The 14,865-nt window shown below is 44.7% G+C and overlaps 1 protein-coding gene across 1 annotated transcript; it reads right to left on the reverse strand.

The window, feature by feature from the left end:
• Positions 1 to 214: 214 nt before the first annotated feature.
• On the reverse strand, positions 215 to 13,676 carry PRSS35 (serine protease 35). The gene is made up of 2 exons (XM_045573078.1): positions 13,450 to 13,676; positions 215 to 2,303 (listed from the first exon to the last, which is right to left on the reverse strand). Exon 2 carries the CDS (start codon positions 2,283 to 2,285, stop codon positions 870 to 872), a length of 1,416 nt encoding a protein of 471 aa, XP_045429034.1. The 5' UTR covers positions 2,286 to 2,303; positions 13,450 to 13,676; the 3' UTR covers positions 215 to 869.
• Positions 13,677 to 14,865: the final 1,189 nt, after the last annotated feature.

Raw genomic sequence — 14,865 nt, forward strand, 5'->3', positions numbered from 1 at the left:
TTTTGTTTATAAAGCAATTCCTTGTAAGTCTTAAAAAAAAAAAAAAAAAAAAAAAAAAGCAAACAAAAAAACTAAAGTTTTGTCAAAACCGGTTTGGCTCAATGGATAGAACATCGACCTGCGGACTGAAGGGTCCCAGGTTCGATTCCGGTCGGGGGCATGTACCTTGGTTGCGGGCACATCCCCAGGTGGGGGTGTGCAGGAGGCAGCTGATGGATGTTTCTCTCTCGTCGATGTTTCTAACTCTCTATCCCTCTCCCTTCCTCTCTGTAAAAAAATCAATAAAATATATAAAAACAAAAAACTAAAGTTTCTCAGGCCCAAGTGAAAGCAATATAAACATGGAGGGCATGCACCGAATGGGCCCATCTCAGAACAGTCCTAACTGTTGCAAATGTTTTGCCTCTAACTCGGCCCATTTAATTTGCCACCAGCACCACATTAGATTCTTCTTAGAGTAGGACCGACCCTGGGAGCACGCCACTGAGAAATCATATTGTTGACAGCACTAGCTCGAAGCTTTAAAGTGTGTCTAATTCTTAAGAAGGCTAGAAGGAGAATAACAACAACAACAACAAAATTATTTTCCAAAAACCAAACCTACGACCATGCGAAGAAGAATAGATACGTGGCATGGAACATACCCATCCGATACCTTTACCCTACACGGCTTTTACATTCAGGGAAACCTGCTGATTTTGAGAAAGTAGATGTATACACACATGGACATGCTGTTCCTAGAGTTCGTGTCCAGGCATCCTCTGCGCGGAGATCTTGCTACAATAAAGGAACCGGTTTTCCTCTGCGCTGCGGGTCGCCCATGGCCTGGTTTCGGGGTGCCCACGGCCCGGGTTTCGGGGTGCCGTCCGTCACCCGGCGGTGCAGTCGGCATCCTGGCCGTGCATCCAGAGGCAGATCTGGGCGAACTTGAGCGGCGTGATGCGCACGGCCACGTTGTAGTCCTGCTGCTGGCCGCCCACGTGCACCCACTGGTGACCCGCGTGCACGGCGATGACCCTGCGCGCCCAGCGCCGCCCGGGCTCCCGCAGGCGCAGGTACACCCCGGAGCCCGCCGAGCCCGGCGCCGCGTCGCAGTGCTGGTAGAGCAGGTCGCGGGAGGCGTCGGACACGCTGCAGAAGCGGTACACCAGCTGGTCGGCGCGGTCCCGGTCGAAGCCGGAGAAGTGGATGCGGCCGCCGGGCAGCCCCCGCGGCGCCGGGCTGACGCCCAGCTCCATGAACTTCTGCTTGTGCGCGCGCTTCAGCTCCAGCAGCGCGTAGTCGTAGTCCAGGGCGGCGCCCTTCCCGCCCGAGGCCCAGCCTTTGGGGATGTGGGTGTTCTTGACCCGGGTCCACTGGAACGAGGGCCTGCCCTCGGCACCTCTGCCCTGGCCCCCTGGTCCTCTCCGACCCCCAGGCCCTCTCTGATCCCCAGAATCTTTCTGATCACCAGGTCCTCCCTGGCCCCCAGGGCCTCCCTGACTCCCAGGTCCTCCCTGGCCCCCAGGGCCTCCCTGACCCCCAGCACCTCTTCCCTGACCCACAGCACCTCTCTGACCCCCAGCAGAGCTCTTCCTTCTCCTCCCCCCAGCCTTGGCTCCCTCCTTGGGGTCCTCTCTGCTGCTGCCGCCCCCTCTCTGCGCATCACCTTCCGCTTCCCTCCTGCTCCTCCTGGAGCCCCGGAGTCTCCGGCCGCCCCGTTTCTTCCTCATCTTCAGCAGCCCCACCCGCAGCTTCCTGCTCCCCTTCACGTAGTCCCGCCCGTCGTGGACGCAGTGGGCTGCGGTCAGCACGTGCCGGGGGGACACGAGCACGCCGCTGCAGCCGGTGGACAGCTTCACGGCCGTGCTGAACGGGAAGCTGGTCAGGAACCGCTTGTCTGAGATGCTGAACCGGCTGTCGGTGCCGTACACCTGCCTCCTCCTCCTCCTCCTCCTCGCGGTGGTGTTGTGCGCGGGCCCCGGGGGCTCCGGGGCCAGGCCCTGCACCCTCACTCTGGTCAGGGTGCGGGTGCCGTTCTCAAAGACGGTCTCGTAGGAGAGAGCCTCCTCCAGGTCCCACAGGCTGGGCGCGGGGAGCTCCTCCTGGCACTCGATGCCACACACGTTCCTCAGCACCATCTGGGCCTCCGCCTCGAACTTGGGGCTCGTGAGCTGGAAAGTCCTTTCCCGGACAACCCGGGGCACTTTCCCCAAATGCCACATGGCATCCTGCTCCGTCTCTGACCCACCAGTGAGGGCCCACCCCAGGGTGAAGAGGATCAACCACAGGAGCGTCTTGTCCATTTTATTCTTCTCTTTTGTCTTTAAAAAAAGAAATAGAAAGAGAAAAGAGGAGCTTTACAACATATTCTTCTTAAATGTTATTTATCCATGTCATTTAGGCCTTGGATCCAATCTTCACCATAAACAGGACTCCTGTAATTGTCCCTGCATTTAGATTTTATTGTGATTAATCACCCTGTAAAGTAGGCTCATACAGGTTTCCAAAATCAGTAGATGGTTTTTCCTCCAATCTTCCCATCACCAGCCCTAACTCTGCCCCTCCTCCAGCCTGCCATCTCCACCTCTACTGCCCCAGGCAGCCCAATGGGTAGGACAGTAGGAAGGGGTAGCTAACTGGGGGGGTCTCTACTGCCCAAGGCACACTCCTCCTTCCTAGGTATCCAGCAACCTTATTTCCAGATGACTTAGACAGACAGGGATGAGCAGATGGCCCGCACTTCCCTGCACTTGGCTCCTTAAACGCAAAAATCATAAGGTTCCTCATCTTTAGATCCTCGCACAGAGCTCAAAAAAGTGTTCATTAGAATATAGTGGATTTCCCAGGACCATGGTTTGTGGACCAAGCTGATGGATTATATAATTGAAGTCACCAGATACTATTCTAAAAGCCGTAGAGGCTTATGAAATAATACATGGGGCCATCTGCTGTTGACCTGCTTTGATTTTTAGAAGCAGAGCCCCTTATCATAAAAAAATATTATCTAAAGTTAGAAAAATGTACTCTGCCCTTTTTTTTTTTTTTTTTTTTTTTTTTACAAAGTTGTGCCTGGAACTACCATCTATGGCCAAGCAACATACAAACATATATCATAGTGGGCTTTTCCTCTATGTTAACATTAATTACAAGAATTTATGGAGCGCAGGCTATGACTCGGAATCGGCTACTTGAGGGAGCAGGGTAGGGATTACGTACGGTCCCATTCATCAGGGTCTCCTCCTCCGAGAGCAGTGGTTCTGTGTTAAGCAATTTTAGAGTTGTGAGTGCTGATCAATCATACGTTACATCTTCTTGTATTTACCTCTCCTGGCCCTCCTTCCCTGCCTCTCTAGGCTCACAGGTACGTAAATCTGTAGTGGAACTGATGTTTGTCAGTGCGGCTTCCTGAAGGTGGGGTCAGGGGTGGCACGTTTTGAAGCAGCAATTTTAAAATTTACAAGCTTTGTTCCATATCATTTTTAACTAACAACCAAATTATCCAGCTTAGCAAATGATTTGCATTGAGTATAGAGCAGAGGCAAATTCAAAATTACAATATTCCTACAACCTTTGGACACTCAATGCCTTCTGCTAAGTGTGTGTGTGTGTGTGTGTGTGTGTGTGTGTGTGTGTAAAACAAAGGAATGAAGAATGTTAGGAATGTTCCTTAACCCAGGGAACACCCATAGGATCCTGTGTACCGGCATGCAAACCACAAGTTATCTCTGAGGCAGAGTCAAATACGACATCGCTTGACAGAGCAGAGTTTATTTTGCCGTATTGGAGTACAAAATTTTATTAATAAATAGCATTCTTTGATAAAGCATATACTACATAACCTCTCCATTGTTAAACATGATATATTCACCAAAATATGAAACAATTCATTGGAATCACCATACACTGGAACATATTAAACAAATTTATAAAATATTTACCATGACTTGGCATCAGCAAGATTACATAGAAGTTTTGCAAGTTTCATTTTTTGGATCTGCTCACACTTGAATGCTGAATAATGGTGATTCAGTTAATATTAGACTGTAATGGTTAAGTACCTTGTAACCTATCTTGTAACTTGTTTTATTTGGGGAAATAATGGATATTGTCCAAAATTCATAAAGAATATACTTTGGGAAAGAATCCATAGTCATGGGACAATTTTGTCTAATCATTACCATGGCAAATTTGACTTTATCAGAGCAGTATTTATATTGATAATGATTTCGTTGAGCCACTTAGTATTTTCTTTTGTTGTCTTCTATGCAATTTGCACAATGAATATTTCATCAATTTTATGTAATTGTGTTGGAGTGATTCGGTAATTCCATGAAGACCTTGAAATCCTGTGCTTAACTGGATAGTTTCCACAATGAAAAATTACCTATGTCTTTGCACAAAAAAAAAAAAAAAGCTAAAATCAGAGTTATTTGTTGCCTCTCAGCTTTCAACAGACTAAAATAGATGATGGATAAAAAGAGGTATGTATTTTATCTACCTGATTCTCAGCAAAATTTCAATTAAAGGAGCTTTTCAGTCTGGAAAACAAGTTTTAAAAGTTAATTTTTTTTCTTCATGGCTGGTTTTGCTTAGTAGTTAAAGTGTTGGCCTGCAGACCAAAGGGTCTCAAGACTCAATTCCTGATCAAAGTAATGTACCTCAGTTGCAGGTTCAATCTTCGGCCCCACTAGGGAGCATAGAGAAGGCAACCAATCAATGTGTCTCTCTCACATTGAAGTTTCTAACCCCCCACCCCCACTTCCACCTACTCCCTCCCTTCCACCTAATCCTCACCCCCCCCAAAAAAAAATATTCTTGGGTGAGGATTAAAAAATTTTTTAATTTTTTTCATTTAGCCCTTTATGATCATAGCTGTCCATTGTATACTTAATACAGCATGTGATTGCATCAAAGACTGAAAGTCAGCCATATGTCTTCACTGAGAAATACAAAGCATCACTTTGTACATATAAACACTTGATACTGATGTTCTGTGGAGTAATAATGTGGAATGTCATTCCTAGGCAAACAATGATGCCCCAAATCATGGTGCTGAGGTACTATTTCCCCAGTTACTTTTACTTTCTGGATGATTTAATTTAGTCCTGCAACTTTTTATCTACGTAGGGATTAGAAAGGAAGAATGTAACTATTAAATAACTGACAAGATGATATTCTACTTTGCAAATCATGGAACTATTGATAGAATATGAACAAAAATATAGAAATGTCCCTTCTCTGTACGAAATGAAACATGTGCCCTGGGTCCTCACTCTGTAGGCAGACTTTTAAGAAAGCCCCATGTAATCCTTTTATGCACCAACTTGACTAGGCCACAGGGTGCCCAGGTACTCGGCTGCACATTATCCTGGGTGTGCCTGTGAGGGTGTTTCCGGATGAGACTGACATTTGAATTAGCAGAATGAGCAAAGCAGTTTATCTCCTCAATGTGGGTGGGCCTCACCCAATCAGGTGAAGGTCTGAGCAGAACGAAAAGACTGACTTCCCTGTGAGTAAGGGGAAGCACTTCCTGCCTAGCAGCTGTGAGCTGAGGCATTGCTTTTATTCCTGACCTGCGACTCAAAAATAAAATATAAACAACTCAGAAGAACGTTATTAATTTGTTAATGAAATTCTATATTTGGTGTCTGGCAAACTATAATACCTGTCATATCGAAGGATGCCGAGCTTGTACTCCCCAGAGTAGCCAGGTTGGCATCACCCAGGAATGTGTTAAAAATGATCATTTCAGGACCCAACCACCTACTGTCCAAAACTCTCCTTGTTGAGGGCAGGTTCCCGGTTATCTATGTTTTAACCAGCCTTCCAGGCAATGCTGATCCTCAGTGCAGTTTAAGAATCACAATAAACCCAGGCCCTAGTATAGCAGCTTGAGCCCCACCCTGGAAGGCAGTCTTTCCAGGGATGGTTGCTTAACCAGGTTTCAAATGACATCTGCTCCATGTGTGTGCACAAAATCAGTTTATTCTGAAGTTTGCTCTTTTGCTATCTTAGCAACTGCTAACAGTGAATGGTTCAGTGATTTAATAAGAAAAACAAAATAACTTACTTTTATATCAGTGGCTTGATAAGAGATCTGAAAAGTTTCAAATTCAGTAGGCTGGTGTGAGATGCCTCCAACATCTGATGCCACAGATGGCGCAATGGCATGAGTTGCCCAGCCCTGTCTGGTGCCCGTGGAGCGAGCTCCACAAAAATAAAAGCCGTGCCCACATCTATCCTTGGGCACGGGAAGGGCACAGCCTTGTAACATGACCTCAAAATCCCGGTAATAAGAGGACATGGATTTAGTTAGCTTAATTTGGCCTGTAATTTAAAATTGGACAAATGCTTGTGGATGCTTTCCTTTGGAAAATCTAAGTTTGCCTGGTGGTAAAATGTCAATGTAATGTAAATGACAGCTCTCGCTGATAGAGCAACCCATGGTTCATTGGCTCCATCTACATAGGCCCAACATTCAAAACGCACTAACTCATTGACCTAACAAGATGCAGTCCCCATTGGTGGAGCATCTATATTTTGAAATCTATAACATTCCTTGTCTTCCCTTATCTTCTTCCTTTGATCCAATATTCCATTAGAATTGTGACCTTAACTGTCACTTTCCTGATGGTGTTGAAGCTTCCTTTTGATTAATGAAAGTGAGGTTGCAGTCATGGCTCTCCACCATGAGTCAGTGTACACACAGTTGATTGTGGGTTGGAACATAGAAATAAATGGAGTAGATGGGAATCAGGAAGGAAGCAAGAATACCAGGGTATGCAGATGATCTTGTACTGATAGAGCAAATACTACTGCACATTTGGACCTGATCATTATTAACAGAAATGACCACCTAGATTCTAGAACTACAAAAGATGACTTACTACTTTTTGTTTGTTTGTTTGTTTGCTATGCTCTCAGAAAGTGACTGTGATAGTATATAGAATATCTGGTCTGCACGTGTAACCAGCTGGTATGAGTTGCAGACCATGGAGTGAGAAGACTTAGGTTAAGTCTCATCTTTACCACTTATGAGGCATATGGACTTGGGAAGTTCATTAAGTTCCATCCTCACCTGAAAAGTGGGGATAATAATGATCTCTACCTCATATCATAATGGTGGGCATTAAATGAGATGATATTTGTTCTCACCAATGAGCCCAAATGATAAGCATCAATAACAGGTTCTTTCATCATTATTGTTCTACCTCCATGGGTCAATTAATATTACTATAAATTGGTACAGCCACTATGGAAAACAGTAGGGCAGTTCCTCAAAAAATTAAAAATAGAGTTACCCTATGACCCAGAGATCCCTCTTCTGGGTATCTACATGGAAAACTCAAAAACATTTATTCTCAAAGATATGTGCACCCTGTGCTCACTGCAGTGTGATTCACAGTGGTCAAGACATGGAAACAACCAAAGTGTCCTAGAGCATTGGGTAAAGAAGGTGTGGTTCAGATAGACAATGGAATGCTACCCAGCCATGAGAAACGATGAGATCCTTCCGTTTGTGACAACACGGATGGATCTTGAGAACATTATGTGAAGTGAAGTAAGTCAGGAAAAGCTAAGCACCATGTGATTTCACTCATATGCGGGATATAAAACTGAAACTCATAGATGCAGACAACATGTGGCAGCTACCAGAGGGAAGGGGGTAGGAGGATAGTAAAGGGTAAAGGAGGATAAATGTATGGTGATAGAAGATGGCATGACTTTGGGTGGTGGGCACATACTGCACTAATGTATCATAGAAATGTATACTTGGACTTGGCCAGTGTGGCTCAGTGGTTGAGCATCAACCCATGAACCAAAAGATCACAGGATCGATTCAAGGTCAGGGCACATGCCCAGGTTTCAAGCTCAATTCCCAGTAGGCGGCGTGCAGGAGGTAGCCCATTGATGTTTCTCTCTCATCAATGTTCCTATCTCTCTATCCCTCTCTTTTCCTCTCTCTAAAATCAATAAAACATACTTAAAAAAAAGAAAGAAATGTACACTTGAAACCTATATGATTCTATTAACCCATGTTACCCCACTAAATTTAATTTTTTAAAAATATCACTTTGAAATAACTTATTACATGAGCTAAAGTTAGAGCACTTTTAGTTTTCTAAAACGTCGATTTTACGGTCAAATATTTTTATTTTAGGATGGTTTCCAACACACTCTCAAACTCCGTTTATTGTTGTGTTTTGTTCTGTTCAAGGACAGCTTCACTTTAGAGACTTCCCAAGTGAATTTTTTCCTAATTACTCCTTCCTACAAACATCTGTGTTTTTTGTAATATATTTTTCTCATTACTGTTAATCTTAAATATGATTAAACATCACCCGCTCACCAGAACACTCAAACAGCATTTCCTGTGACTTATTTATAGCCTGGATCTACATAGGAATTCAGGCCCTCAGCCTAAAAAGAAACAGAGTCCATGTCAAAATAACATTTCTAAGGGAGTGACTTGCAGTGAAAGAAAAAAACTAACTTTCTGAAGGAATCTATCTAAAATGTATAGAATATTACTGGCATGTCAATTATATTTGTACTTTAGCTCAGGTAGGGCAGGTGGACTAATAATGAATGGTGAGAAGGCTGCTCACTATGTTAATTTCACATGAACTGTTTTTCTTGTATATGAAAAATGAGGCTGCTGGCTTAACATCAAGGACTGGCATCAATGGCATTCCCTCACCAGGTGATACACTCACACTGACTCAGACCTTTTTTGCCACCTGTCCCTTGTAATGCATGGTGAGGCGGATGTCCAAATTCATGTTCAGTGTTTCCCAAACTTCTACAATTTTACCTATATGTTCCCAAAAATTCTAGTTTAGCACTTCTTAGTTGGGATTCAGGAATCTGTATTTTAACAACTCCACCAGGTGATTCTCGTCATGAGAGAAGTTTGGGAAACACTGAACAAGAATTTTATTTGGGAAACACTGATGTATATAAATAGTATGCTATTACGGAAGAGAATTTTGCCTTAATCTGTTAAACATTCAAGGGGGCAGTACTAGCCAACACCAACTCCTACCTTACGTATATGTTAGGTCACACCAACAATTGCACAGACACTTTACAACTTGCCTGTCCTTTTCTTAACCATCTAAGATCTCAACCACCTGTTCCCCTCACACACACACACACACACACACACACACATCACTGCCTACATTTATACACATGCATCATAAGTATGAAAACATGCTCCAGCCATCTCCTTCCTCCACTTTCATACCCTGCCTGCTCCATACAGATTGGCATACAGCAGGTTGAGGTTGTGACCTGACCCTGGTATTTTTAAATGCCAACAGAGAGAAGTGCTGGCTCAGGCAAAAGCCCATAGCAGGAGACGAGGGGGTGTCACTAATAAGACTAAACAAGTAGAAAGCAAGCCTTCATGGGCCAGGTTTTGGAGAACACCTGTAAAAACGTTAAAAGTCACTTTCACAAATTGGGGGCAGGTGTAAAGAAGAAAACGTAATTTACAAAGTTCAGCTCCCACTGCAGGCCCTCACTGATGGTAATTACTGGCTGGGGCAGGGAATAGCGGGCAGCCTTTAAGCTACAGCATGTATGAAATGTCAGCCTTGAGAAAATAGCAGTGTTAGTGACTTAACAAGTATGAAGAGTAAGAACAGGGTGTTTCCATCATTATGGAGGCAGTGGGCATGGTAAGTCTATACCAATGTAAGTCTATACATGCTGCTTTTTAGCTGCAAGACTTTAGGAAGGTTACTCAATCTCTCCAAACATTATTTCCCACATTTGTTAAATAGGGCGAATACCTTAAAGTATTTTTGTAAGAAACTAATATGCCCAGAGCATGACATACATTCAACAAATAGCAGCAATGTATTACTATTAACATAAAACAATGGAAGTCCAAACATTGGCAGATACTTATAAGGTGCTTCATACATTTCCCACTGCTGTGTCTCTCGTTGCTTATGCCAAGTAATGGCTTCCAAAGAGAGCCACATTCTAATTCCCAGAACCTGGAAATAAGTTCCTTCCACGGTGAAAGATTTGCAAATGGGATTAAGGATTCTGCGAGGTGACCAGTTTGGATTATCCAGGTGAGCCCAATGTAATCACAGCGAGCCTTATGAGAACGTAGGAGGGCCCGGCGTGAGCAGGAGCTAGGAAGGTGGAGGCGGGGGTTAGGGTCACAAGCATGTGGGGTGGCCTCCAGGACCTGAAAAACGCAAGAAAATGGGTTCTCTCTTTTAACTTCCAGGAGGAAAGCAACCCTGCCGACCTACTTTAGACTTCTGGCCTTTCCGGAGTATAAGGTAAGGTGTTGTTTAAGTCACTGCATCTTCAATAATCTCTTACAGCAGCAAAAGGAAATCAATACTCTTACAAAGGTAAGAATCTAGCCTTTTAAAAATTGTCTGCCCTTGGTGTTTATAAAGAAAGAGGAAGTAGGGAGTGATATAAAGTGGGAAAATGTTTGGTTCAGCATCTTAAACATAAATGAAAATTTTCATTTTAAGGAAAAGTATGCAGACATGCAATTTTAGAACTAAAAACAGATCACAGTAAAATGTTATGGTGGCATGAAGCAGTGTTGCAAGAGAGACAAGAACTGGGAAAGGGAAGGTAGATCTGTTTGTTTATTCAGCAAACAGGTACTGAAGACTATGCACCATTTCAAAGTCTCCTTGTTTAAGTTCTTGTGATAGTTCTTTTTAGCTATCAAGTTAGACTAGAACAATTCTAAGATCTCTTTCAGCTCTAACATCCTAGATTAATCCACAGGTGATGCCAGGCCAGCATGGCTCAGTGGTTGAACATCAACCTATGAAGTAGGAGATCACGGTTCCGTTCCTGGCCAGGGCGCATGCCCGGGTTGTGGGTTCCATCTTCAGTGAGGTGTGTAGGAGGCAGCCAATCAATGATTCTCTCTTATCATTGATGTTTCTGTCTCTCTCTCCCTCTCCCTTCCTCTATGAAATAAATAAAAACACATTTTTTTAAAAAAGAATTTAAGCCACAAGTAACTTATTCACCCATGATCCTCGAGAAGCTTCAATTCTTAATCCTCGAGGATAAGAACTTACCTGCTATCTACATTGCTACCACTAGATGGCAAAGTTAGCCTGGTGATAGCAAATCCAAGGCCCTGCATTTGAATTGTTTACATTTCTGGGCTGTGATATAGAATCTATTTGAAAAGCATGTGGAATTCAGCACGGGGAGAAGCAACTGACGAATACACAAAATGGTTGTCACATATGGAATGTATCACAGTTAGAAAACCCATCCCCAGGCCGCAGAGCCCATCCTGATGAACTGAGAGCTGATAATGCTGTCTACAGCCAGACAATTTTCTGGCAGGTGGCTTTCCGAAAACCGTAGCAGTGCCAGCACACTTCCACCATGACCTACAGCATTGCTAAATAGTCCCCCCACCCCAATGTGCTGCAGTTCCTTTCAACATGAAGGAAAATCTTCATGCTGCCAAATATTTCACATATGTTTATCAAATACTTTATAACCCATTCCCAAAGGATATGCTCTCCACTGATCCCATGCTGAAGGCAAGAAAGTTCATTGACCATGTGCCAATTTCTATTCAAAATATCATACCATAGCATGAGTTTCAACTTGAGCTTCAGGAACGGAGACCAAGTAACGTCTGCTTTAAGAGTTTGGCAGCACATGAGGGAAAGGAAGATGGTAACCTTACACAGCTGATTATTTTACAGTAACGCACATCTTCTGTTTCTCATCACAATAAAATAAAATAAAAATCCTCCCTTTTTTTTTCAGCTCTTTTTCCAGGGCATGTAATTTCAATGTATGCAATGGATATGCTGTGTGTGAATCAAACTCGGGGTGGATGGCAGTGAGGGAACCCAGCAGGAACCCTCTGCTGGCTCTCTCATGCATTGAGGTAGGAAGTGCACAGTATATGGCCCCGGACTTATTTTTATATCTTGCAAGTTGATCTTTGAAAGCAAAGAATGTCTATCAGTATATTAGGTTTGCTACTTTTCAGGCCTTAAAGCAGCTTTTGATCACCATTTTTATTGTGGTTGTTGCTAATCATACATCAGTTCAATCAGTTTAACGTATCTGAAACTTTTGAAGAAATTTTTAGGTAAGCAAAGTTCTAAAATAACTTTTGTCCCACTAACCTGACTTCGCTGTTTTCTAATCTCTCATCTCAGATTTCTCCTCGGCAATGAACTCAGTGCTAAGTGAGGAAGCTTCAACCTCCAAAATTCTGAATCTGATCCTGCTGTTAAAATGCAATATGCTCGAGCGTTGGGCAGCGAAAGATAAATAATTTACTCAACAGGGAAAATTAACCCACATTAGCAACAGTTTGTTTTAACATATAATGATACATACTGTGTGCCAAGTACACATAGGCTAAACAGTCTCACATTTAAAAACATGAAAAGGTTTCTCTGAAGCCCCCGGGTTTCTGGGCTTGTCTGGAAGAAAATGTTGGAGAGTTCAATCCCTTCTCACACTAAAGGAGTTCCTCTAATATTTCCTTAAAAAAATAAAATTCCAAATGATGCTTGGCCACTGCTTTCAAGCCTCGATGTCTTATTTGGCTGGGATCTGAACATTCTTTCTACAAATTATAAAACAGATTCTAAGCATAATTCTCCAAGTAGCAAAATGTGACTTTTATAATCCTCTCTAGAGGCAAATGTACTTGGGATAAAATGAGAATTCCAGAAGTTCGTAGGATTCATAAAAAGGGGGAGGAGGCACCTAGATAGGACATGCAGCTTCATTTCAAACCAGTGACAATGTAAAAAGGTCAGAGGAACCGGGCAAGAATATTTCTGCAACTTTCAAAACGTTTTATTATAGAAAATGTCCAAGCTACACACACATAGAGTAAGAGGTGCCCATCAACAATTATCAATATTTCGCCAATCTTGTTTCATCTATTCCCCCTCCCACCCCCATGCGCTTTTTTTTTTTTTTCTGGAGTATTTTACAGCCAGTCTAATGCTGTTCTATTTCCTTTTCACCTTCTTATTTGAGAAAGGTGTTCCACTCTCCTTTTGCAAGTTGAAGGGAGAGATTGATGGATTCTAGCTTTCACAGTTAACCCTGCCAAGGAGGTTTTCAAGAGTAGACTTTATGAGAATGTGTTTTACACCTTTTGCAATAGCATCTGCTAATAATCATAAAATAAAGAGGCTCCTCTCTGGTCCTGCCTCGGTAGAAAGAATCCCGTTTGTATTCCAATGCACACACTGTACTGTTAATGCCAAACGGCGCAGAGGCAGGCACCCACCGTTGCCTATGGGAAGAGAAGTTCATTGCTTTGAGGACAACATGCTAAGTTTGATCCCATCTTTAGGGTCCCTCAAAAAAAGGATGGGTACTGCCTTTTTAAGGAAAACTTCCAGCTTCTAGCTAGGGTCTAGCCCGCGGTTGGGGAGGGGTTAGGGGGTGCGGGGGACGCTCCATCCTTACCTGTGAAGCTTATTCCGCCCCAGGGCGCTGCCCAGTAGGAATCAAAGAGCTCCGGGCGAGGTGATCACCAGGAGCTGCGGACGGAGGGAGGGAGGAGGGCGGGGGCGCTGCTGCAGGATCCCCGCTGCCTGCCTGGGCCGGAGCTGCCCTGCACCGCTGGCCAGCACCTCCGGAGCCAGCGGCGGAGACTGCGGAGGAGGCAGAGCCAGCTGCTCACCGAGGGGAGAGGGGAGGGGAAAGGGGGCGATGACGCGGGGCGGGCGTGGGGGTGGGGGGAGGCGAAGCGGGGAGGAGGTGGGCCAGAGGAGGGAGGGACCGGGAAGGAGCCGGGACACTTGCCCATTGAGGGGGGGTGGGGGGAGGGGGGAGGAGGGATGCTGTGCTTCGCTATGAAATGCGGGGTTAGACAAAGAACCCTCCCACCTCGTTTCTGTCCCCAGAGTGCATGCATTGAGCTGTGGGGCACATGTGTGAGTGGGTTTACTGGAAACATCTGACGCAGGGAGAGCGTGCACCCCTTGGCCATCTCCAGAAGAGCCCCTGCAGTGTGCATGTGTTGGAAGTGGGGAGGGCAGCGCCCCAGAGTTAACTTTCAGTCTCCTTCCTCCCCTCGGCTGGTTTGCTCCGACTCAGCCCCCAGCACCAGGGCGTTTCCCCAACCCCATCCCCAGCCAGTCCTCATCCCGGACCTCGCCCCCCAGGACGCACTGCCCACGGGGCGAGTCCGACTGGTGCCAGCGCCACGTGCAGAGTCACCTGCAGCCCAGGGTTCCCACGGCGCCCACCGTGGACCGGGAGCCCGAGGCTGCCTCGCCCGCCTGCCTCGCGGCTGGTGACCCTGTGAGCATCCGTGCCGCCTGCAGGGGGCGCTCGTCGGTTTCCATCTGTCAGGAGGAAAGAAGGCTTTTTTTTTTTTTTTTTTTTTTTTTTTTTTTCACTTTCAGCGAATATCCTTTCGGATCCTTGCCCTCCTTGGTCCATCTGAATTCTAACCTCGTTCATTCTCACTCTCTTCTATTCTCTTTAGGAGAGTGTTCCTTTGGAGTAGGGACCGCGTATGGAAGGGAACTTAATATATTGTTTCAGGATCTACTGAGCTGCTTCTACTGGGGCAAGATGCAGAGCTACAGCGCGGAGCACAAACACTGGGTGCTGCCCCTCAAGTAAGTGCACGGGTGTTTGTAATACAAGGTTTTAGCACTTCTCCTAGCACTTGGCTCATTCATGGGTTATTGCATTTCTCAAGTCCCTACATTTTTTTTTTTTAATGAATTGCTATCAGAGCATACAACTTTGTTTCCTGTTTTTTCACTTAGCATTTTCATTTATGCATTTACTATGTAATTTACATCTATGAATAGTTTTTTTTTTATCTGGTAGACTATAATTAGTTCTGAAATGCTGCCTCCTCCATTA

This window comes from Pipistrellus kuhlii, unplaced genomic scaffold (genome assembly GCF_014108245.1).
Source record: "Pipistrellus kuhlii isolate mPipKuh1 unplaced genomic scaffold, mPipKuh1.p scaffold_m20_p_5, whole genome shotgun sequence".
In the NCBI taxonomy this organism is placed as follows: domain Eukaryota; kingdom Metazoa; phylum Chordata; class Mammalia; order Chiroptera; family Vespertilionidae; genus Pipistrellus; species Pipistrellus kuhlii.